This window comes from Pleurodeles waltl, chromosome 6 (genome assembly GCF_031143425.1).
Source record: "Pleurodeles waltl isolate 20211129_DDA chromosome 6, aPleWal1.hap1.20221129, whole genome shotgun sequence".
Classification (NCBI taxonomy): domain Eukaryota; kingdom Metazoa; phylum Chordata; class Amphibia; order Caudata; family Salamandridae; genus Pleurodeles; species Pleurodeles waltl.
Window position 1 is genome coordinate 1586627158 of NC_090445.1, and position 26845 is coordinate 1586654002.

The 26845-nt window shown below is 44.8% G+C and overlaps 1 protein-coding gene across 2 annotated transcripts in view; it reads left to right on the forward strand.

Annotated features, from left to right (window-relative positions):
• Positions 1-26845, forward strand: part of PNPLA7 (patatin like phospholipase domain containing 7) — a 1294112-nt gene that overhangs the window by 805495 nt on the left and 461772 nt on the right. For both annotated transcript variants that reach the window (XM_069241381.1, XM_069241380.1), the window contains exon 26: positions 23728-23846. In XM_069241381.1, coding sequence (XP_069097482.1) covers positions 23728-23846 — 119 coding nt within the window. The remainder of the gene's footprint in view (positions 1-23727; positions 23847-26845) is intronic.

Sequence of the window (26845 nt, forward strand, 5' to 3'; positions counted from 1 at the left end):
GTGCACCAATCTCAGTGTTCTTAGCAGCTCTGTGCTTTGCCATGGAAAGTCGTTAAAAGAAACTGACGTCACTGCGCTGAGGGCGACATCTATGGAATACTCCTGATGTAATCACTGTGACTACGACACTCAAGGGTATTAATGGAAGAAAACATCTCTGGATCCAGTCTGACGCCTGGGCAAAAATTCTAAGGTAAGGAATCTGCAACCAGAAAATGTCTCTATCAGATATTTTGTTACCGAAGGTAAGTAACTTGTACTTCACTACACCTGGCGGAATTCAAAAGGTGAAGAATCTACAATTAGAGTATTCAACAGATAGAGCCTTACCTTAGCTAAGTACCTTGTTCATTAGTGCTAGGTAGTTGACATCTATTTCAGATGGAATTTTTTGTGATATTGGTGTGTGTGTATATGTATCCGTATTGGCAGGGTCCTTGCTGGAAGATAAAAAGTAATCAAATGTGTGAGGTGGTGGTCACAACAAGCACTGTGGAGATTATTCTGGTGTGGTGACTTTGCATCCACAGGCAAGGGTTGAAGCACGGAGTGCAGCAGTGTTGCTGAGAGCCAGTGCAGTTTGCAATTACATGACTGTCACCACCAGAATTGCGAAGTATTGGGTCCCCAGTCCTTCCAAGTTTAATGAATGTTCCATTATACTTAGCAAATAGAACATAGGTCTGGAGCTGTGACATACTAAGTATTCTTGTTTTTTTATACTGTTTGATAGGCAAACTGACCCCCACAGCTAAATCGGGCCTCATTATAATTGACCAAAAAACAGACTATTTGCTCAAAATTGTGGGGGTTTCAGCAACTGTGAGGTGGTGAGGAGTCTCGTGCAGAGGAAAATATTATCAGACTTTAGTGGATACTTCTTCCTGCAGACTCCTCACCTTATGTATATCCCAATATCATGAGTTTGCCATCAGAAATTAGGAATTACTGGAGGAATCAGGAATGCCAAACAGTCCAGATTATACACCCCAGATTAACTGCTGAATTTGGAATTCTATGAGGCTGTTTACTTCCATTGAAAATGACAAATGTAACATTTGATCACAAAACAATGGCATGACCTCATTATGGTGGTCATTATGACATTGGCGGTGACGGTTAGTGGCGGTAATACCGCCAACAGGCTGGCAGTAATTACCGCCAAAGTAAGACCATGGCGGTGATACCTCCCATAGACAGCCAATGTACCACACCAACCGCCAGGGTGTTAACACCACTGAACACTGCGGTACCCATCAACAGCTATTCAGAAGACAAGGTACCGCCCACCATATTATGACAAAGCAAACCGCCACTATTTCTGGGGCAGTACCAACGCCATCAAAAGCCTGGCAGAAACACTTCACAGAAAACAAAAGACTCTCCATCAAAGACACAGAGAAGACCTCTGCCGCCATGGAACTGGAACTTTAATTCTTCCATATGCTCTTCTATGCCATGGTCCACCTGGAACACCAACGCCGACGAAGACAACAATGGTGACTACAGCTGCTGAGCACACAAGGGAGGGAGGAAAAGGAGAGTGACACACACACAACACGCACCATCCACACACACACCATACACACAACCAGCTGCAGAATAAAACCAATGTCACATGTCCTACGTCTAATTAAAACAAGGACCATATTGAGCTTTAACTGATCATGAAATATGATGCCAACAGCTACTCTGCCTCTGCTGGAGGTGATGGCTGCTGTGCCTCTGTTGGAGGTGAGGGATGCTGTGCCTCTGTTGGAGGTGAGGGCTGCTGTGCCTCTGTTGGAGGTGAGGGCTGCTGTGCCTCTGCTGGAGGTGAGGGCTGCTGTGCCTCTGCTGGAGGTGAGGGCTGCTGTGCCTCTGCTGGAGGTGAGGGCTGCTGTGCCTCTGCTGGAGGTGAGGGCTGCTGTACGTCTGCTGGAGGGGAGGGCTCCATGCCCACTGCTGGTGAAGGTGTAAGGGCTCCTTGCCCACTGCTGGTGGAGGTGCGACCCTGGCTGCCTCTGCTGGAGGTGTAAGGGCTCCTTGCCCGCTGCTGGTGGAGGTGTGACCCTGGCTGCCTCTGCTGGAGGTGAGGGCTCCTTGCCCTCTGCTGGTGGAGGGGGCCCTCTTGCCTCTCTTTGCTGGTGGAATGGGATCCTTCCTTTTCTTGGGGGGTGGAGTGGGTTCCTTCCCTTTCTTGTGTGGTGGAGTGGGATCCTTCCTTTTCTTGGGTGGTGGAGTGGGCTCCTTCCCTTTCTTTCCTCCACGTCTAGGAGGTGCCTCCACTGTCCCCGTCTCATGTCCCTTGGTTTTCACCACCCTAGTCCTCCCTTTCTGAGGCGGAGGTGTGCTCACAGTAGGATTGGCAGCCGTCACACCCTGTGCCAGCCGCCACACTTTGTGCCAGTAGCTGAAGTTTTGATTGGAGCAGTGGGAGACTGTTTGGCTGAGGTGCTGTGCTGGGTCGTTGGGACCCTGCTCTTAATGGGCAGGACGGGGGTGGAGGGGGAGGGAAGAGGTCAAGATGGGCAAGGAAAAGCTTCTTAATGATGTTGGGGCAGGATTTGGGAGGAGGGATGGGAGTGGAGGTTGAGGGAGTGGTTGTCGGAAGTGTACGTCTGCTGCACTTGGGTGCAGGTGCATGGGCAGTGTGCATGTGTGAGGTGGATGGCTGTTGGGAGTCTGAGTGTGTGTGTTTGTATTTCTTAGGAGGGGGCAGACAGGGTGGTAGAGGGCAAAGGGGACGCGTGGATGGATGTTGTGGAGGTGCCTGCAAGTGAGGTGTGTGTGCTGCTTGATGTGGTGATGGCTGTTGATGCAGTGCATGCAGGTGTGAGTGAGGATGTGACTGTGAGGAAGGAGGAGGAGGGGGAGACAGTGGAAGCAGTGGATGTTGTTGTGTATGCAACTGTCTGTTGTTTGTGTGAGTGCTTGTGGCCTGAAGTGCGCTGCCTGTGTTTGACTGTGCTACACTTGTCTGATGTTTTTGTTTGCTTGCTTATCTGTATGTGTGCAGGGGATGGTTTGGGGTTGAGGAGACTGGGACTGGAAAGTGGTAGTTGGAGGGGGGACAATAGGAACAGGGACACTGGCTGCCAGCAGAGAGGAGGCCAGAGCCTGAAACTATCTCTGGTGGGCTGCCAACCCATTGTGGATGCCCTCCGGGTATGCATTGCATTGCTGCATCTGGGATGCCAGCCCCTGGATGCCATTCACTATGGTTGACTGCCCTGCAGAGATGGATCTCAGGAAGTCAATAGCCTCCACACTCAGGGCAGCAGGGCTCACTGGGGCAGGGCCTGAGGTGCCTGGGGTGAAGGAGATGCCTGCCCTCCTGGGTGAGCGGGTTTGGCTAACTCGTTGGGTGGCTACTGGGAGGTCGGTGCTGATACAGGGATGGCTGCTGTAACTGTAGCTGGGGTGGTCCCAGAGGTGTCGCCACCACCAGGGAGCTATCATTGGAGGAGGAATCGGAGTCAGTGTTGTCACCTCCTGTCTCCGCCGTGGTGCTCCCATCGCCTTCCGTTCCACTGGTCCCCTCGGCGTCGGTGGACTCTGCCTTCTGGGTCCTGTGGGATGCAGCTCCCTCAGTCGCCGATGCCCCTGCTCCTCTGCCAGATGATGCTAATGCACACATGGATAGGGTGACAGAAAAAAATAGGGGGTGGGAGAGAGAAAGGGAGCACTGGGTCAATTATAGCACCAACACCACAAATGGGCATACATATTACCATCACACACAGGGATCAGGATTGAGCACTATGCATCACACTGGCAATCCATTGGCTAGGTACCACAGCAAGATGAGAGCCTAACAACTACCAACTGCACTCCACCTGGAACCTATTAAGCCCTCTCTGACTTGGAATGCCACCTAGCTTTATTACAAGATTTAACTGTACACCCATTTACCTTGAGCTGGACCACGGAGCAATGTCTGAGCTGACATTAAGGGGTACCCACTAACTGCAACCCACCAACTGAAACCCACCACCAGGATCCCATGCCAGCCAACAAACATGGTTGTCACGCTCCCTGTACTCACCCCTTGTGGCTGCTGTGCTGGCCTTAAGTGCCCATTCAGCTCTGGATAGGCCACTGCCAGTATACGGGCCATTAGGGGGGTCAGGTTCCGACGGGCACCCTGCCCTCGTTGGTAGGCCATCCCCAGCTGGATATCCACGGTCTTTCGGGCCCAGCGTCTCAGGTCCTCCCACCTTTTCCTACAGTGGGTGCTCGACCTGCTGTAGACCCCCTGGGTCTGCACGTTCTTGCCGATGGCACACCACAATCCCTTCTTCAGATGGACGCTGACCTGCAGAGGTAATACAGACAGGAGGACACCATTAAACATACAAACCAGCCTGTCACACATATGGCCCCCAAATACCGTTTCCATCCCCATTGGCACACAGATCACCCGACGCCCACCATGTACACTACCATCAGACATCCCCCCCATATGACACGCTGCTAGCACACACATCTCCATGCAACCTTGTCACATGCATCGTGCCCATGGTGTATTCATTCACCTGTTGGTTTCGAGGCCCATACAGCTGTCCATACAGGCGTAGGACCCCATCCACCAGACACTCCAACTCCTCCAAAGTGAAGACAGGGGCCCTTTCCCTGGTCACACAGGTCATGGCAGGATCCAGACACAGGTCACAGCAGCACACGCAGTGTAGGTGATGTTCTGTGGAAAGTCAAGAATCAAGTGAGGTGTTAGACAGAAAATGGCGGACACATCCGCGGCGGGGTACACCACCGCCGCAGGTGATCCCCATTGGCCACTGTACTCCATAGAGACCCATTTTAGCCAATGAGGAATAGCACGGCTGTGCAAGATCACCTTCCGCCATGACGCCCTACGCCGGCGCAAGACCGTCTTCTGCCATGACGCCCAGCACCTGTGGAGTTACCTCACTTCCACCTGTCCCTACATACAGGACAGGCGGTCGCCATTTTATGTTGGTAAACAACATTCAGAAAATTGAGAACTGAGTCATTGCTGTAAATTGCACATACATTGCCATTCACATTGTCACATCTCATAAATGCTCTATGTACACTGAAGTGGTGATTCTGTTGTTCAGTTTGTGACTACTCACTGTGGTGTCCCTTAGATACCTGCCACTGCAGGAGGGATAGGAGAAGGAGGAGACAAGACCCTGTGTACAGACCCCTTGTGGACTCGGCTACACTGGAGGACTAGCACATAATACTGACCTATAGACTGGACAGGGCCACAATCACAGAGCTGTGTGCACAATTGGAGCATAATCTGATACCAGCTATCCTTCATCCCGCTGGGATCCTCCCTCTTGTGCAAGTTCTGTCAGTGCTCCATTTCCTGGCAACTGGTTCTTTCCAAGTGATAGTGGGCTTGTCAGCAGGAATGTCACAGCCAATGTTCTCAGTTGGGATGGCAAGGGTTTTGTCTGCCTTGGTAAAACACATGTGCAGCTAAATCACTTTCCCCCAGGTGGAAGATTTGGACACTGTGAAGGCAGGATTCTATGCAATGGGACATATACCAAATATTGTTGGGATGACTGACGGATCACATATTTTGTTTGTACCCTCCCGCCTCCCGGGCCAGTGAACAAGTGTTCAGGAATCGGAAGAGTTTCTACTCACTCAGTGTGCAAATGGTGTGCCTGGCTGACCAGTACATCTCCCACGTCACTGCCAAGTATCCTGGGTCATGCATGACGCCTTCGTCCTGAGGAATACCAGCACCCCAAATGTGATGGCACAACTACAGAGGCACAGGGTGTGGCTAATAGGTGAGCTAGAGTCCCCACCCAATATATGTCAGTGTATGCCTTCAGGTGTTATCCCCATACCGTTGTGTAAGGCTAATGCTTGTACCTCAATACAAGCAGGTGACTCTAGCTACCAAAACCTATCGCGGCTCCTACCACCTGTGAGGAATGCCAGGACAGGGGCTGAGATTCGGTATAATGATGCACATGGGCGAACGTGGCGAATCATAGAACGTACCTTCGGCCTCCTGAAGGCCAGGTTCAGATGCCTCCATCTGACAGGTGGATCCCTGTGCTGCTCCCCTGAGAAGGTATGCCAGATAGTAGTAGCATGCTTCATGTGCACACCCGGCCCTCAGGCGACGTGCCTTATCTGCAGGAGAAGGAGATTGGAAATGCCCCTGTGGCAGCAGTGGACCCTGAGGACAGTGAGGATGAGGAGGCAGAGGATGAGGATGTGGACAACAGAACGTCAGTTATACATCAATACTTCCAATGACATGCAGGTGAGACAGTGGAACTGCCATTCCTCTAATTATTTATGTTTTCAGTGTGGCTGTAGCAGGATGGCATTCACTTCCTTTGCATCTCAACTGACTGTCACCTATGGTTTCTCATTTTGCAGATGTTGGTGTTTTAACAACTGTGTACTGATGTGATGACTACATATAGCTACAGGTCATTATTTGTATGCTATCACAGTGTTCAGGACATTTGCACAAGATCTGACTGTTTCCATATTTGCAAATTTTCATCACATAAAACACTATCACTCAAGTTGTGTTCAAGGGTGTTTATTGTAGTGACATTTTTAGAGTGAAAAGTTAAATGGAATGAGGTGATGGTAGAGGTAATTCCAGGGTATTGGTCCAGTCTGTTTGTTGTACAGGTACAGTGTCCAAGGGGCCATAGGAAGGGGAGCAAAGGCAGTTCAAAGTGGACAAGGTGACAGGGTGGGACACAAGGGTGACATTCAGGAGGGCCTAATTTCCTGGCAGTGGTCTTGGTCTTGGCTAGTTTTTCTGGCTTCTGTCTGGGTCACAGGAAACATTTGTGGGGTGGTTCACCTTCTGCAGGTGAAGGGGTGCTGGTGGCCTGTGGGTCCTGTGGCAGGGCCTCCTGTCCACTAGCTGCGTCAGATGTGGTGGGCTGTTCTGTTGACTGGCTAGTGGAAGGGATCCACTGGTGTGCTGTCCATTCCCTCATGCTGTTGGCTATAACAGTCAGCCCCCCTGCTTTGGAGACCATGGTGGTATTGAGGGCCTGCAAATCTTTCCTGATCTCCTGATGGTGTACCTCCTGAAGCCGCTTGTTCTTCTGCATGTTGTTAAGGATCTGGCCCATCTTGTCCTGGGATTGTTGGTAAGCCCCCAGGACATTAGTGAGTGCCTCCTGGGGAGTAGGTTCCCTGGGCCTGTCCTCCCCCTGGCGCACAGCTGTCCTCCTTGTGACCCTCTCCCCCTGTGTCTGTGTCCCCTGAACGGTGTGCCCACTGCCACTGACCCCAGGACCCTGATTGTCTTGGCTGTGAAGTGTGGACTGGGGTCCCTGTACAGATGGGCACACGGATGTGTCCTGGGGATAGAGGTGTGGGGACGTTGGGTGGGTGCTGTGGTGTTGGATACGGAGGGTGGAGGTTCTGTGGTGGACTGGGAGTGGGCTGGGGTCGTCGACTGACCAGTTGTCCCTGATGGGCCAGGTAGTTCATCCAGGTCCAGCAGTCCAGAGTTACTATCATCACTGGGGGCATCTTCTGTTGGGGGACTGGATAGCTGTGGCACCTCCTCGCTGCTGGGATTGGCTGGGGCACCTGCGGGGAAGTAAGTGATGTATTATGCTTTATGTCTCTGACATATTGTACATCCCTAGCTTCCCCGTTATTGTTGCTGTTGCCCTGCCACCTTTGTTTTGTATGGTGATGTATTGTGGGATTGTTAGTTCTCCATGCCGTGCATGCTCTGGTGTTGGGTGTACATGCAGGGCTGGGAGAGCTGTACATCCATTGGTATGGCATGCAGGGCTTGGCATTGGGGTTCGTCACATGTGTAGGTGCACTGTGTGGGATAGAGTGGAGTAATGAGAGTCAGGGTGAGGGGGTGAGATGGCTTGCAGGTATGGGGGATGATAAGAAGTAAATATTAACTCACCAGTGTTCAGTCCTCCGGCTACTCCTGTGAGTCCCTCAGGATGCAGGATTGCCAAGAACTGCTTGTCCCATGCTGTCAGCTGTGGGGAGGAGGTGGGGGTGCAAAGCCAGTTCTCTGGATGGCGAGCTGGTGCCTTGGTGCTACAGAACATACCTTCCCCTGTAGGTTGTTCCACCTCTTCCTGATGTTGTCCCTTGCTCTTGGATACTGTCCCAAGGTGTTCACCCTGTCCACGATTCTTCGCCATAGCTCCATCTTCCTGGCAAAGGATATTTCCTATACCTGTGCTCTAAACATCTGTGGCTCTACCCTGTCTATTTCCTCCACCATGACCCGCAACTCCTCATTTGTGAAACGGGGGTGCCTTAGTGGGGACATAGGTGTTGTGTGGTGTGTGTTGTGCAGAGGGTGTTGAGTTATGTGTTGGGATGTTGGGTGCATGACGGATGAATGGGTGTTTGTGGTGTGTATGTGTAGTTGTCTCTGTGATTTGTGTGGCTCCTATTGCAGTCTTTTCGTGTTCGTAAAGGGTTGTGTGTTTTATAATGCTTTGGGTGTGTGTGGTGTGTGAGTGTCAGGTGTGTGATTTTCGTTTTGTCCAATGTTGTGTTGTTTTGTATTTGGGTGGCCATTCTGACTGCACCAGTGTGTTCAGCCAATGGTTTACCACTGTTGAATGTCCGCCGTGGTGATTTGTAGGTCATAATGTGGTGGGCATAGTTTTGTTGGCGTATAGGTGTTCGTACCGACACTTTACCACTTACCTTTGGTCTGGCGGATATGTGTTTGTGGCAGTATTCTGTTAGTTTAGTGTGTCTGTTTCATAATATGGCGAACAGATGGTCGCCTCCGCGAAGGTATGTTAGCGGTCGTCACCACGGAGGGAAGCAGGATTTGCCGCCAATGTCATAATGAGGGCCTATGTCACCAGCTCATGTTTTTTCATGCCAAGGTGTGTGTCTGTATTTCTCTTTCCAAAACCTAGGTCTCTGTGAGATTAGTGGGACTGTACAAAAGGAATCTTTCTTTAGATGGATAATACATTCTAGTGTGTTCTGTAAACAGTTGGCTGGGGCACACGGTCAGAGGCAGATTAAACCGCCTTTATCTGAAACATTGCTGTTGGTGCTTTCCTTAATCCATTTAGCTACAAAGGATATTTTGACAAAGCATTCCTGCATATACACTTCCCTCTATTTACCTTGGCTCTCACATCCAATGTGCTATTGTTGCTTTGCAAGTTGTCCATTTAAAACACATTGACTGCTGAATGGATATTTACTGTGGGCAGTCACAAATGTCTTCATTACTGCATTGACACTTATGATTACTGACACTTATGGCCCAATAGTTTTACTCTTGGAATTACAGATCTCATGTAGTTTAGTAATTCTGTAACAGATAATTACTTTGAATTTTAAAGTTGTTGCTTGTAAAATAGATTATCTTTGGAATTAGTACATCCACAACTAATCCTGCAAGTTTTCAATGAACAGCAGGCCTTATTTTTCCCAAACATTTCTCCAAGGTTTGCTTTGTTATAGCCTAAGCTGCCTACAAATACTGAGCCTACATCTTCCTATGCCCTTGAGCCAGGTTACTGTTAGAAATTGGGTTGTTGATTACGTGGGGTATAAACCTTAGTCAGGCAGTAACCACAATCCTACACAGGGTGTCAGTTAAACCCTAAATTAACCTGCACTTATCCTCTGGTAGCTTGGAACTGAGCAATCAGGCCTAACTTATAGGCAGTGTGTAAAGTTTTTGTGCAACACTTTAAATAGTAAAACAGTGAAAACACCACACAAGACGATCCCACGCCAGATCAGAATTTAATTAAAAAAAAAGACCAAAATGACAAAAATCCAATAAGCATAACTTGAGTTATGAATTTTTAAAGATTAAACTGTAAAATAGAGCTTAGAAGCAATAAGCGCCAATAGGGAACATCTGGTTGCACCAGACCAGAGAAAGTCAAAAGTTCAGGCCACCGGCCATGGAGCACATACCAGATACAGAGACCCAGTTGGGCCCACTGAACCATAGTACCTTAAATCCAAGTTGCGGAGTGTTGCGTTGGTTCTGAACCATGCATTAGGGGTGATGCTTAGATTTTCTCCACGCAACAGCGGCGGAGTGGCAGTTCTGATATGCAACTGATTTGGGGTGCGAGTTCCCGCTGCGTCGACATCTAGAATTCAGCCTCTGGGCATTGTGATGCAAAGACTGGTGTTGAGGATGCATTGTGCAGTTGAGGCGATGTGTCGGTTACGATTAGCAGAGAGGCTGCAATGCAGAGATTCGGCATCATCGTTGAGGCTGCCATCGACAGGAATGCAAGGACCATGTGCAGGAGTAAGCATTGGATTGGTGGTTCCAAAGGCAGTGTTTCGATTCTGTTTCATGCCACAGGATTGATGCATTGGTTCTGCTCTTGCAGCAGAGGATGTGTCTGTTCCACTGGAGCAAACACCTTAGGCCCACTTTCAAGGGTCCAAGACAGCAGTGGCACTCACAGGGTAGACTCACAGAAGGCAGAGTCCAGGTGCAGGAGCAGAATTGTTGGAATGTCCCTGGAATTTCAAATCAGGAGGCCAGCCAGCTAGCTCTAGGAGTCACTCTGGGTTCAAGTGATGTAGGTTTACTCTGTCTCACCCAGGCAGGGGGACAACAGGCAGCAGGTCAGCACAGCAAGGCAGTAGTCCAGCAGAGCAGCACTTCAGCAGAACATCAGTCCTTCAACAGTACAGCAGTCCTTCTTTGTGGCAGAGTATTCACTGGTCTTGGAGTGTACTGAGTTGGTGGTGTCAGAGGTCCAGTACTTATACCCATTTGGGCCTTTGAAGTGAGGTAGAATTCAAAGACAAGCCTGCAAAGTGCACAAAGGTCCTGCCCTTCCTGCCCTGGTTCCAGTCTCACTATAAGGTGTTATGCAGCCTATTGTATCAAGTGAGGCTGTGGTCAACTCCCAGGATGGCTCATCAAGTCGCACCTAAACTCCCATCGTTTGTGGCTGTCTAGGGTGAATACGAAAAGCCCAGCTGTCACCCACCCCAGACAAGTGATCAGAGACGGGCAGCCTACACCAAATGGCTAAAGAAAGAAAATGCTAGCGTTCGAAAGGTGACATTTCCAGAATTGCAATTAGGTATCCGACATCACCATAAGTTGTGATTCTTAAATTTATTCCAGAGACACCAAACTCAAAACGTTTATCTCTTTCAGATTGTGAATTACACTTATAAGGTGTTATAAAGTAATTCCAATGTCATCCTGGAGGAGAGATAGGCTTTGCTATATTGAAAACACAACTTTGGGAGTTTTTCACTACCGGGACATGTAAAACTTAAAGGTACATGTCCTGTTTGGGCAGGCAAAAGATTTATTTTGCTAGGTTGACATGGCAGTGTAATACCGCACACATGGTCTACAGTGGCAGGCCTGAGACATGGTTAGAGGGACACTTAAGTGTGTGGCACAATCAGTGCTGTAGGCCAACAAGTAACATTTAATTTACACGCCCTGGGCAGATGTAGTGCACTTTACTAGGGACTTATAGGTAAATTAAATATGTCAGTTGGGTATAAGCCAGTGTTAACCATGTTTTAAGGAGAGAGCGCAAGCACTTTAGCACTGGTTAGCAGTGGTAAAGTGCATTGAGTCCTAAAGCCAACAAAAATGAATCCAGTAAAAATAGGTGGATGAAGTAACAACTTTTGGGAATGGCCGTACAGAAAGAGCCATTTTCCAAAAGTTACCAGTGAATGTTCTTCAGTGAAAACTGATGTTCCATTCGGATCCATTTTGGGGGGAACTTTCAGATTTTGTTTTGGTGTTCAACTGTCTTACGTTGCGCTTTTGATGCTCAGTGGAGTGGCAAAATCTCATAGTTGGGTAGCTGATCAGACCCTCTTGGCAGCAGATAGATTTTTATGTGGGCGCTTTCTTAGTGCGCTAGAATGCACATCACTGCAATCTCCTAATCAATGTGACTCTTTTTGGGAGTTGAAGGAACTTCATATCAACCATCAGGACGTCACAACTTTTTGCATGATGTTACTATTTTTTTTTCATTAGTCCATGTTTCCAGATACTCATGGCAACACTATCATTTTGCATTACTTCAACTAGTATGACAGTGTGAGGTCGTAGCTGTGGTGCGCTTAAGCAGTAGTATATCTGGTAGTATGTGTTGAAGTCTCCCTCTATGATGTGCAGACCATCTTGCATGGAAAGGCACTGAGATTACCTAAATGTGTTAACCCCAGCCAACCATAGAAGGGATACAAATGATGATTTTGTGGTGTGGTATAATAAAAATGAGACTTCAGGCTGAAAACTCCCAGCTCTATGGTCCCCCCTAAGCACCGTACACTGGCAGGGACTGGGAGGTGTTAGGTGGTGGGCTGGGGAAAAGGGGGACCCACTCCATGTACTTTGCAGGGGAGGTCCTCAAGTTTTGTTACGTCACTTTCCAGGGGCTCCGCAGATTGATCCCTTCACCTCCATTGGGACCTACAAGTGCAGGATCTTCTCCAAGGGTATTTTCAGAGAAACGTTTGCACTGATATGGAACTTTCACTTGATTCTGCATTGCTTACTGTGTTTCTCATAGCTCCTGTCCTGCAAAGGATGAGGAATACTCACCCTGGTAGATCTTGATCTATGTCTGTCTGGCTAGAATTAATCTGGATGTCGCCAACCTTCTGTGTCTTTCTGTTTTTTACGGTCCCATTAAGAAGAGATTTGATTTCTCAGTAAAGGGTTTAGATTTTCCTTCCCAGATTCCCAGACCCTTTATCTGAAGGCTTTCTGTCACAGAGTTTAACTTACTCTTTGGGATTCACTGCTTCCAGATAAAGACACTGAAGTGGTCCGCCCCGTTATAAAATGCTGCACAAAACTGAATACTCTGGGTGATGGAAGTGGTTTTCAGAATGGTGCTAGTTAAGATATCCTTATCTCTTCTCGTGCTCCATACCTAGGAGTCTGGAGCTCGCCCAGCCTAGAGGCAGTGTAAATGTTAACATCTGATAAAGGTTATCTGGCTGCAATATCAGCAAATATGAATTCTGTTAATCAAGATTATTCATTTGCTTTTCTGACCAGATTTTGAAAAGTTTTCAAATTACTTTTGTCTGTGTTCACTGGAATCTAATCTCGATTTGTTTCTATTGATTTTTATTGGAGTTGCTTTTCAGACCTGTTCATTTGTGTAATCTTAACACTGTGACCCTGAGGGACAAGCTTTTTCATTACTCTTAGATCTGCTTGAACAGTGAGGACCTTTTCATATTCCGTGCAGATCCCACATTCCTTTTCTTTTTATCTGAGAAATAATTTTGAGAGTCAAACCCTTCTTTCTAACACAGGCATGGTCAGAATTAGACCTAAGACGGAAAATTTTGTAACCGGCCTTCTTCATTGACCACATTCATTTAAGACCCAAGGGCACCTTTGTCAATTGAAGCCAAAAGGACTCTTGGCCTTTCCATTTCTGGAACCTGAAAGTTCAGATCAGTTGGCCAGTTGTAAAGAATTCATGAGTGCTAAACCAGAGTGCTAAGAAGAGCAGAACACCTTTGGAATACTCCATATTGTGCTTTGTATCACTTTGTGGTGCAACCCAGCAGAGACCGAACTACCTACGGATATTGAGAGGGAAGGCATATTTTATTTCCTGCCTGAGAGGAGTGACTACTGCAAAGTATTATTATTGATTGGATAGAGTTTTCAGGACAAAGCAAAGTTTGTTCATTCTGTGCTTCAGAGTTTCTTTCTTAAATGATTGGTCCCTCAGCCTTCTGATTTGCTATAGCCTTTTAGCCCACCATCGTGGGCTATACCAGCAATTAAAGGCCCGCTCCAGCTTTACCAAGGGAGCAGGTCTTTAATGGCCGGTATAGCCCAGCTATGGTTGGATATAAGTCTATTAGAACATTCCACCACTAGAGGGCAGAATGTTCTAATAAATAAAACAATAGCTTCATGGAGCCTGAGGGGATTGAAATCCCCCTCGGGCTCTGTGAGGTCTTTGTTCACAGCTGTTGCTGTGAGACAAACATTGGAATGTTGGAGCTCTGGGCTTTTACCAGCAATTGGAAGCCCAGAGCACTCCATTGTCTTCAATGGAGCTCTCAACATTTCAATGTTCTAATTGTAGTTCAACTATATTTTGCAAACAAGTCTTTTTATAGGTGGGGATTTTGCAGTAGTAGTTTTAATTAAAGGAATGCTACCTTCCAAAACTGATATTTAAATGTATGCTATGTGTTCCTGCACATTTTTACCCAGCCATCTCTTCTCCTAGGTGGTTAAGGTTGGTTATGCATGTTTGCCTTTCTTAACTTGGTGTTTTTGGGCTGACTCTCAGTTCTGTGATGTGGGAAATGAATGGTGAATTGATTCACAGGTGTGGCTGGATCATACATGGAGAAGCGAGCATCACTTATGATTGATTATGGGTTTGTTCATATGGGAACCTAAGATATTAAATTCCAAACTTTATCTGACACTTGCCGTATTTCTGTAATGAGTAATCTGTTCATAGGTAGTCATCAAAAAGCATTGCCAAAGCAAGTAATGATCACTGCCTGGCTGCCGATGGGCCAGGTCCAGCCTGGCCTAAAGCGGTGTACTGAAGTCCGCCCCTTCAGGCTGCCCTCCGGAGGCAGCAATGTAGAGGCTACCTTCTGATAGTGGAGCTCACAATTTGTTCATTTGAAGGGCACTGCTGGAGTTACCACATGAGCTAGGGCTGACTTGATGCCCTGTCCCACAGGTAAAGGAGGACTTTATCTAACTTTGTAGCACAGCAAAGAAGTGAGGCAAGGACAGCACATCCTCCTTGTCTGTCAAGAATGGAGCCTTATCACAGAGAAAGAGCAGGCTGATCAAGACCAAAAATGTCCTACACAGTAACTTTGAGGAGGCTGCCACAATCAAATCTCTTAACCTCACACTGCTTACTGCATCCAGCAACATGCTGCACAGCAGTGTGAGAAGCACACTATTATCTCTTCAGTGCTTACAATATTTGGTAAGCTCTTGGCACAGATGTAACAAGGATATCCACACATTTGCATTATTGATTGTTTGATGAAAGGCATTTTATGAATGTTGTGCAGTCTACTCCAAAATACACACTTTTTAAACAAGTGGTTGTGTTGCTTACTATTAGAAAACCATCTCTAATCTCTTTTAGCCACCAGAAAATCATTCATCTCTCCACGACATAGATATGTGTCCACCTTTAAAACAGTGGATAGGATTTAAATTAGCCAAAATAATTTTGGGTTCAGGGAAGACTCTTCCTTCATTGTTGTTTCTCCCTGTTCTTGGACCACTGTAAGCTGGCTTTTTCCTCGCATTAGCTTGTGTCCCTTTCAGTGATCTACTATATAAGTAGTTTGAGAATCGAGGAAACCAAAGATACTTATTTTAGGTGTTATCACAGCTTTGTGTGTAGGTATGGGCTACAGATTTTTATTCCTTTGCAGGAGAGCTCTAAGCTCACTCCCTTTCGTTACCTGGACACACATGCTATCTCGACAACTTATGGCTACCCTATAAAACCTATTAGAAAGCATTTGTCAGCCACTATCAGAAACTAGATTCCTGTTTCTAACGGGTAACACAGTGACCATTTGATTTTTTTTTTAAGTGTGTCTTTGGTTTCTGGTGACTTAATTATACCCATTTTCAAGCGCATAACTTTTCTCCACATCATAAATTAGGACAGTGTGATGGATTCTGTGTGCCATCTGCATAACACTTCTTGTGTGTGGCTTCTCCACTTTGAAATGGTTCATTTAGGATGGCCACCTCTCTCCTGATCACTGGACTTATTCGTGATAGCCTAATGTATTGTTTGTTTTGTAGTTTTATTTTGCTTTAGTTTTAGTTTAGTTTAATAGATTTATAGAGCGCACGGCTACCCGAAGGCCTCCCAGCGCTAAAAGAGGACGAGGGCATCACAGTGAAAATGTATGTTGGAAAGAGTAGGGTCTTCAGTTTACTTGGAAAATAAATCTCGGAATTATCTATTCAAAGTGACAGGGAGAGGGAGTTATATAAATTTGCTGCTCTGAATGTGAAGGACCTACCTCCCCATCTTGTTTTTTTTAACACGGCAGATGTCAGCTAGACCAGAAGATGAGGATCTAAGGGCTCTCTGGGGAGTATAGGGTGTAATCATACGCTTGATATAAGAAGGTCCCCTATTATGAAGAGCTCAATGTACCTTACACAGAGCTTTAAAATTAATCCTTTGCTGGATAGGAAGCCAATGGAGGGAGGCTAAGGCAGGTTTGGCCGATGCAGTTCTGGGGATGGCCATGAGTAGCCGAGCGGCTGCATTCTGCACTATCTGCAGTCTCCTTAAGACACAGATGGGAAAGCTCAGGAACAGCACATTCCCGTAGTCTAGTCGGGATAGTATGAGGGCTTGAATAATAAGTCTTTAGGCAAGAAAAGAGAGAAATTAAAAAAAAATTCTAAGTATTCTTAGAAGATTGAAGCAAGAGGCCACTAATTTTTTTACATGCTGTTCCATTGATAGGCGTGAGTCCAGCCATACTCCTAGGCTTTTTATAGTTTCCTTTGAAGGAGGAAGTCTTTTTAGTTCTTCTGGAATTGAGATGGGAGATTTAAGTAGGGAGAATTTGCCAACCAGCGTTAATTACGTTTTTTCATCATTTAGCTTGAGCTTATTATTTGACATCCAGTTAGCAATGTCTGTTAGACAGGAGGATAGCGCTTCTTGATCAGAGTTTACATTGGTGCTAAAAGAATAAACCAGCTGGGTATCATCGGCATAAGATATCATTGAGTTAAGTAGACCAGAATACATTGTCAGATATTTTTAGGTGTCCATAATCTGGTTTGCGGTAGTTACCCTAGATTAATTGAATCGCCTATAAATGCGGTGTTCTCTGAGTTTGTTACATCTGTTATCAGGAGGTGCTGATGTAGGTCTTTAGGAATCCTCCAGTTGAATGGAAATGATGGACTGGATGGCATTGATTCCTCCAGTAGACCAAGGTTCTCTTGATATTTCAGTGACAGTCCTAGACTTTAGGTGCAGATTGACCCTAGCGTTCATCTGGTACTACGGTCTTCCTTTTTACAGTTAACCTAAATGTTTCTGCTCTCTCATAGACCTCGTCAGTCAAGTTTACTTTAACCAGATCCTCCTCAGTATATGCCCCAATACGGAAATGCCGTTCCCAAATCCAACTGATATGCCACTTTACTCCTTTTTTGACAACTACTGAAACAGTCTTAGAAACAAGATCTCGCACCCAGCGAAATTGGATTCGCAAATCATTCATTATAGATGCCTGCAATACCTTGTAATGAATTGTCTCCTCTTCTGTAGCCAAAAAGTTTTTATCCAAAATACGACAAAACCCCTTTGTATCCCCAAATGTGTATTACTTAGTCTGCTATGCATTTGCCATGACTCCTGGCCGTAGCTCTGCAATGTTTCACTAAGAACTACTCAAATAGTTTCAAAATGTACAATATTATGTCAAATTACGTGCAGAAATCTCGGATGTTAGTGTTTTTTCATGCGGTTGAATTTTTTTTAGTTTTTATTTTATTTTTTTACAAATGTGTCTTTACATGAGTTACCCGTCTTTAAAACAGTACATTTTACATTTTATTTTGTAGTTAAGTTCACACTTCTGCCACTTCCAAGCATTGTAAATAATAGATGCTGCTATTAGCCAGTTTATGGCGTTCAGTTCACCTTGGAAAAATGGAAGACTGAGTCTGCTCCACCTGGAATTCAAGCATGTGACCTGTAGAACACTGTGCTCAGCAATCACTGATGACCAAAGGCCCACCCTCCCGGCTGCTTACAAATACGAAACCTGGGTTAGATGTACTTGACGGGTATGGAGTTCATGGGATATTGCCGTGGCAAAGATAGTGGTGCAAGTGCCATTTTAGGAGAGCTTGGCTCCAAGTGAATCTCAGACTTGTCCTTTAGGTGTTCGATTTACATATCACAGATTAACAGTGTCATTCATAAGCGTGACATCTGAATAATGTGCATTTAAATTAAAAATGGGATTGTTCTGTAGAGGTTAAAGGAAGTGGGGCTTGTGATTTGACCTCTCAGATGGTCATGCTCACTTATTTGAAAAAAGGAAGGAAGCACCATAGACACATCTTTCTTTTGAGAATGGCAGGAAGAGGTCTAAGAATATGTGGCACATCTGTGCTTAATTTGAGCTGGTGGCTGACTGTGGGGGCCACCAAAACTTACCTCTAAATCACATATTTTTACCAGTGCAATCGCCGGAAAAACACACAGATTGGAAAGACAGAAAAAAGAAATACAACAAAATCATCATAAAGGAATTAAGTAGGAACCTGCAAGAGCGATAAAAGTGAGCAGGGAGTGTCTGGAAGAGAATGAGCGACTACCAGCCTTGCTATTCGGCGCTCAGGTGTCGTGGGGTTATTTTAGCACTTTGTGTGGGCACATTTATTTTAGCTATAGGCCTGTGCACTTTTACTTAGTTCATTTCATTTATTTACTTATATTATTTTAGCAAAAGCTTTATTTTAGCTGTGATTTTTTTATTGTTTTTATCAGATGCTCTTCCATGCAGAATTTGTGATTAGTTCTTTTGTATGAGATTTCATCTTGTGCTCAGCTCAAGGGTGTATGAAGCTGTACATGATTGTTTTTCAGGTATTACTGGTCCAAAGAGTAAAAGTACAATGTCTATCCTACACAGAAAAGATGCATTATGATGTAGGGCAGTTCTCAGAAGAACAACATGTTTTGTTATAAACAACAAGCTGCCACAAACCAGTTAGAGGGGATCATTCTAGCCAGCCATCTTACACTGCATCATGTTGTCGCAGCTCTGCTAAACTTGGACTCATCGCTCTGACCCCCTGGGAGGGCTGCCATCAGACCAACAGCTAACCCCCCTGCTTATTATTCAGGTATGAGAATGGGACTTCCTTGCAGAGACTAGTACAGGCAGATTAGGGCAAACACCAATATTGCTCTCATATGGATGTTTAGTAATGCAGATAGGGATTTCAGATTCACTAATGTGACAGGATGTTGGGACTTTTTAAGTATTTCTAATTTCTCGTCACAATGATGATAGTGTTGGGTTTCATTTTCCTAATAATTGCAATTCATGCCTCTTTACGTAGAATGCAGTTGCTTCAATAAATATATTGAACCAAATCCTGCTTTTGTTTGTTGTTACATGTATGAGACATATGTAATTGAGAGAAATGGATAAGATCTGTTCCACCACTTCATGCGTCAGGTTGCCACAAATCACCTTTACTTATAGGTTTTGGTGAGGTGCAGCTAGCTAGCTGAAAGGGTTCGGCCTTAAGTTACCAGACTGTGTGGGAAAAGACTCAGTCCCCCATACGTGGTGGTGCTGCCGCCCAAAGCCAGCAGTCTTGTCCCTATGCCGAGAGTCCTACAACACAAGTGTTTAATTGCACCGACTGCTGTCTTTTGAGCAGAGCTTTGTATGCCAGCACTCTTTCGTTAACAAATGTAGCACTACTTTTATGCACTTCACCCTTCCCACAGAAGTGTATGAATGGGAAAAGTGGTGCAGAACTAGAATAAGAAAGTATTCCGTCTATAGAAATGTAATAATGTTAGTCTTACTCGAGGCGACAATGTAGATTTTATACACACTAGAAACCAGATTTGAATTAATTGGTGGTATGGTTCATGCAGCCAACTCCAACATCCAAGTGTACTGGGTGCGGGTCTCCTGTTGCTGACTTGAAACATGTTTCATAGAACTGCCTAAGTATACATAATTATAGGCATAATATTTTTACAGAGATCAGTAAAATTATACCGATAACTGTTACACCTAGCCCGATGACCAGTATATTAGGCTACATAGAAGGCAAATCTAGGTCTAATCTGAGATTTGTTGCCATGGCATTACTTTTGGCTCAGCAACACATGGCGGTACGATGAGGCTGGGGACCACTCACAACAATACGACTGTGGCAACGTATCCTGTCTTGTGTAGCACTGCATCAGATAATTATGGCACACTGATGCCGCCAGTATCTAGGCCAAAGAGTATTGGAGGGTGGAAGTGGGGAGGCTTTTCAGTCATACAACAAAGTGAAGGCGGGTCTGTGAAAGAGTTGGAGAGTGGAGTGTGATCCACATCTTTAATCTAGTTTAAAAACAATTGCATGGATTAGGAGCAAACGATAGAATAAAACATCAAGATATACAAGTCAGTGCATAGAGTGGAGAGATTTTGGGTATGTAAAGAAACTGAGTGCCCGTTATAAATCATGCGTCGGTCAGTAATACTAAAGTTGGTGCTAAAACATTCAATTCATACTTGACGTGTCGAATGGAAAAACTCTTCATTCCTGTCAATTATCTTTTCTTTTTCTTTTCCTTTGTATAAGTGAAATTTCAATTTTAAAAAAATGAGAAAAAAAATGCTGCCCGCTCTAAACTAGAAGCAGACCCACAGTCCTATCCTAGAATGGCAGTCTGTGAAGGGGAACTGAAGATGCAGGCTGACTTCGGGAAGGGCGGCGCAGGAGGTTCCACCATTTAGCTGGAGGGCGCTCAAAGATTGTAACATGGGGCGCTCGGGGGTGTAGCCCCTGTCAGAGCGGTCTTATGGGGGAAGCATTTCTGACCCCAGCTGAGTGAGAACACTTGTTTAGATTACTGAGATCTGCTGGTATACTCGTCATCCTGGCTTACTGTAACCTCTGGTGGGTGGTACTTTTCAGGGCTGTTAAGTTAGCAGCTGTATAAATAGCCCTGCTTTATAAATCCATGGACTTTTCTTATTCTTTAGGTTCTGAGACTATTCAGAAGCAAAAACGATTTGCAAACTGCTGTGAAAGTATGTGCTGAGTAACAAATTAAGGCATCTGCCATTTAGCAAGCAGAGTGAAACATTATTTAATAAAGAAAATATACAAACAGCACAAATCTTCCTAGACGAAGGGAGAGCAGAAGGACATGCTATATGAATTCAGCTGTTACTAATACGTTGAGTAGTAGCTTATGAACATCCAATAGCTCGTGTTCTACACCTTTCTTGTATGGAGTTTTGCTTCACTGTAAAATACAGACTGCTGCAAATTTGTTGACTTCCTAAGCATATTCAATCTTTATTAAGTAAGGCAAAGAATCATTAAACAAACTAGTTTTTGGGTTGAGCATAGCAGCGCTTAAGCACTGCTCTTCTCGATATGTTGTAATCTATTCTGAGGGCTTTAACCACGCCAATCTCACTCCCATCACTTTCATTCATTCCTGGGCCTGCCTTTCAAAAATCCCTTGATGTCATTAGTAAATGCTTTACGTTTCCCACACCCCCTTTGAGGCTGTTTTGTTGCCGCCTTGGAGACTGACCCTGTTAGATGGATTATTGCACAATCAACTGGAGAGCTTCAGTGCACTCTTTTTTTTTCCTTTTGCCTCACCGCTTCGCTCATGGTAGTACGTTGTTTCTTCATCTTCCTTGGTTTCGGGCATCTTGCTGTTTCCTTGTGATGTCTGTGGGGGCTTTTTTTTTTTTTTTTGCATTTTTATGTATTGGGAACTCGAGATGAAGGTATTAGAGCGCTTTATTTTTTTGCAGTTTAATAACTCCATACAAAGACATTACAGCGCTTTCCATGAGCACCGGTTACTTTACACAAGAACACATTTGTTTTTGGTAGCAAGGAGGTGATTAAGTGATTTGCCCAGAGTCACAGGATTTTGGGCTGGTGCCGAGACTCGAACCGTGGTCCCAAGCTCCAAAGTCTGCAGCTCTGGCCCTTACGCCACATCCTCTCTTCTTGGGTTCTTTGTCTGGTGCGTGTTGGGGCAGTCTGGGAATAACTTGTTTTTTATATAGCACTTGGTAATACAGGTTCTGTCATTTCATAGCACTGCAGAACAGGTGCCATTCTTTAAAAAATCACTATAATTCATTTGCATTGACCTTGCAGAGATAAAACGGTGAAAAGGCTATGTCAGGATTGTAGTCTTTGACATTCTCGTTCTTTCAAGACCTCTGCAGTGGGTGCATGAACTGACTGACTTGAGTAGAGCTTAACACTAGGCTATGGCATGTGCTCTTGATAATCTCCAGAGGGTCACCAACCAAGCACATAATTTAGTTCTAGGCAACAATGTGCCGAAAGGTGTTGTCTCCAAAATGGTGGAAAAGGAGTTGTGACTCCAGACCCAAGCACTTCATGGCCTCAACTTCATAGCAAAAAACATCTAGCCTTTGGATATAAAATGCGCCTCTTCAAATAAGGTTGAGTTATCACGAACTCTATACAAAGGTATTACAGCACTTTACATGAGCACCGGTTACGTTACACAAGAACACATTCATTTTTGGTAGCAAGGGGCAATTGTGATTTGCCTGAAATCACAGGATGTTGAGCCGGTGCCAAGTCTCGAACCATGTTCCCCAGCACCAAGATCGGCAGCTCTGGCCCTTAAGCCACATCCTCACTCGTAGGGTTCTTTGTCTGCTGCGTGTTGAGGCAGTCTGGGAATAACTAATTTTGTTTTAATATAGCGCTTGCTAATACATGGCCTGCCATTTCATATCGCTAAAATGCAGGTGACATTCTTAACAAAATGACTATAATTAATTTGCAGTTAAGCTGCCTCTTCTGTTATTCTTTGTATACAGTCACTGTTTTTAAAAGTTAGGCTGGTATTGCCAATGCAGAGGAATATGTCCTTTAAACATTTGACACATAAATATATGGCTGCCCCCTTTTCTTTGCTCCTAACTCTTTTGACCCCCTCATTCTCCAGGTTAAATGCCACAAAGGTGCCTCTTTGTTGCTTGTTTGTTGCTATAAATGTTTAGGTAAACACACTAGAAAGGGTTGCATCTCTAAGGTATCAGCCAGTCTGTAGGAATGAGGCAAAAACACTCCCAAGATGGCGGCCTTGTTGTGTCCTCTCTCCTGCAGCGATAGGCCTAGGAGGGTTGCTGTGGCACCTGGCATGCATCTACTACACTCCAAACCAAAACAATATGGGTAAAAGATATTGTCATTTACAACGCCAATACCTTTAAGTCTCACAAATGCGAGACCTATTACATTGCAAATGCTTGTTATTGAGTGAGATCATTATACTCTTTCCGACTTATTGGCATACATTGGGCCTGATTACAACTTTGGAGGAGGTGTTAATCCGTCCCAAAAGTGACGGTAAAGTGACGGATATACCACCAGCCGTATTACGAGTCCATTATATCCTATGGAACTTGTAATACGGCTGGTGGTATATCCGTCACATTTGGGACGGATTAACACCTCCTCCAAAGTTGTAATAACCCCCATTGTGTACTTTCTTTCTGTGTGTTAATGTTTAACGTGTCTGTTACAGGAGAGAATTCTGTATATCTCACAATATGCAAATGAAAAGATGCAACCAGAAAATGTTTTCATAATTTAAGTGACTGGGATTTCTGTTTTAGCTGAAGACTTTATTGTATAGAATACATATATGCCAAGCAGTAGATGGCCACTCTTCATTCAAACATAGCTCAGAAGTTCGAATGCTGGATTAATTCCTCGTTTTATCCTCAGTTGTAGTAACAGAAACATGTCACTGTCATATTGTCTCTCCCAAAACATTTATCCTGTAAAATGTGTTTCAAAAGAAAGCTTATTTCCAGGTGACGAACAGTATCACTTCAAAAACTTGTAAGTGCATCTAGGCTTGATTCTCGGTGGGCACAAGTTTAATTCTGATTTTGTAAGCTCTTCAAAATGTATGTTAGAGAATGACACTTCGGTATCTTTCACAGATTGAGATGTATCAGCGAGTCTTCCAAAAGCCACCAGATCGCCATAGTGACTTTTCTCGCTTGGCGCGTGTGCTAACCGGAAATGCAATTGCCTTGGTGCTGGGAGGTGGAGGTGCCAGGTGAGTCCTTCTGCATGATTTGCTGCTTTTTGGTCAGCTGACTAATCATGGTGCATGAGTAAATACTTTTGTGGATTTTGTGCAATGATCTTTTGGGTCTTTCTTTGAATTATTCTGTTATTCTGCTCTTGAGATGTAATTGTAGGTGAGGTGGGGAGGGTGATGAAAGTGACTGTGGAAAGGATGTTTATTCCAGGTTGCCTCATAGGCATGGGTGTAGCTTCAAAGGGGCGGGAGGTAATCTCCCCCACTCCCAATAAATGCATTCTGAATTAAATAGTTGGATACTGATGCTCTCGGTCAGGTTTAGTGATGTATCTATCGGATTTCACCTCGATGTTTAAATACACATGTGGAGGATACAACACACACTCTCTCTCTTCCTCCCCCATTTGCCTTGAAGTTCTTCGAGAATGTTGGTTGTTTCACAAATATTGTGTTTCCTGCCACTTAGTACCCTTAACAATCCACACTCCTCTAGTTCTCCACTGGCCCTTCAGCTTCCCTCGTGCCCTGCTTTGTCGTATTAATGTATTTTAACTGGATATGCTGATGTGGATTGTTGGAAAGTCTGAAGGTCACCTAACCCCGACCTCCAGCTCCCCCCCTCACTCTTTCTGACCAACATATGCCTGTGGTCGGGGTTGCGCTAAACAGCTAGTATTGAGTTTGTGCTGCAACTGGACCAAGTTCAGACAGGTAAGAGGTTATTGTTTTATAAAAGAGCACTACGGTATTCTGAATATTCAACTGTCTGTTTTTTAAGAGTATTAATCACTCTTCTTTAAGAGTGCATTAAGGTGCTGTAAGAAACTAATACAATTAGAAAAAATTTACATTTTAACACAATGTATGTACAAATGCATAGAAGATAAACTATAGAACAAAAGATACGTAGAGGCTAATAAAAAGGCAATGGAAGTTGGCATGACAGCTGTGGTTCAGAGATATTTGTAGCACATAGCTAAGGTCAGGGGACTCGGAGCTACGGAGCATCCCTGAGTTATTATGAGTCTTTGCTTGGTGATCGGAGAGGTGGATCAGCAAAAAAGGTACTGCAGTAGGTAAGCAGGTCTTCTTTTTCTGACCTCAGCAACATAGTGACTGGTGAATGTGTGCAGCACAGTCATGATTTGTTGGAAGGCTCTTTCTGAGTGGCTGGTGTGGTGAGCTGCATTAGACCCTGATGAAGATCTCGCCCTTGTTTGGTGCACAAGAACGGGACTGGAGTCTGAGGATCGTAAGTCACTGGGAGCGACCTGCTTAGTAGCTTCTTTCTGTTTTGTTTTTGAAGCTGCTGACAAACATAGCAAGAAGCTGGACCACAGGTCAGGAACGTTCTCTTTCTTCACCGAATGGGAAGGGCTGAGGACTACAGGATGATCTTGCTTCTAGATCAGTCAGTCAAACATCTTTATTCGGCATGTAGTGCCATAAAAGTACAATTAAGAAATACTCAATAAATCCGGGCCAAGAGCTAAAACAACATATAAAGTGTAAACAGCCATTAAAATGTTAACATTTAGGCCCTCATTTACAGAGACAACACCTCATACCGTTTCCTTATGCAAAGCGCAGATCTAATACAATTCTGAATTGCACAACATATTTCAAATGAAGTAAGATTCTGTAGGAATTCCATAGCTGCTCGATAATTATCAAGACCTGCCCCACGCAGGAAAGGAATTACAAATGCTCTACTTGGATAGTCATATAAAGGGCAAAACAAGGAAAAGTGGCTTGTGCTTTGTTTCGTGGAATGATTACAATGAGGTTGGGGGAGCGCATGTACTCAGCCTCCCTGAATAGGAAATGCGACCTTGAAATGTATCAAATGTAGCCTAAAATATGTTAACAATACAGGGTGATTTGAATTTGTAAATCAAAGTAAATAAGGCTCTATGTAATATGTTGTTTACAATCGGTATATAGACTCAACTGTTTTTAATTTTAAAATACTTTGCATTCTCATAGTCCTTGAAAGTTCTGCATAGTTACTTATAGATCCTAAAATCTTATACCACTACCCTGTGACAAATGTTTTGAGTGACTACCTGATTAGTTGTTGCGTTTAGTGCAGGTTCAGTCTCCTCTTGGCACTGAGTATTGACTGGTGGTGACATCCCGGAGGTGTGGGCTAGCAGTTTAAGTGTAACCATGATAGGTTTTTAGCACGGATCCTTAGACTCTTGGATGCTTTCATCTACCTGAGAAGGTGCCCATAGGATGCCAGAGCTATTTATCTCCAGGGGTATTGCAGTGATATGTGTAGCAATATCAAGGTGTAAGACTGGTTAATAATATTGTTTTTATCTATGATATTGCTATTGCTAAGGTTTTGTGATTCTATACAGTATGGCATTTTTTTTGTTGAGGGGCCGCGGGCCGCGTGTGGCCCGTCCCCACCAGCAAACTGTGTCTTTGCTTACTTCTTTTGATTATGTGCCCTAATGTTGTTGCAAGGCCTATGATAATGGATGAGTTCTGGGTTGGGGAGATGTGCGATTACCCTGGGATAACGTCTGCACGGTCTCGGGGAATTCCTGTATTGTGACTTTGGGAGGGGGGGGGGCACTCCCCCCAGAATTGTTTAATTTAATGTGTTCCTCCACTGTAAACTCCAATAAAGAGATTTAAATGAAAAATTATAGCGTTTTGATTATTGAAGTGGAAGTGAGCTTAACCCCGTATTTAGTAACGAGTCATCCTGCCCTATACGTAGGATTCTGTAGCACATTTTATGATCACATATCTCGCTCCAAAAAAATTGTTTTGCAATAATTCTTTATTGATGTTTTTTTCACAGTGTGATGTTTAAGTGTAACGTAACCTTTATTGTTTTCAGAATATAAACATCCAACACAACACAACCAGATTGTACAGATAAAGGTTTTAAGCCCTGGAACATGAATTCTGCTACTTGATTTAAGCTCTACTTCAGGTAGAACATTTTGTCTAATCGAGTTCCTTCATACATGCCTGTCAGGACTGATCTCTTA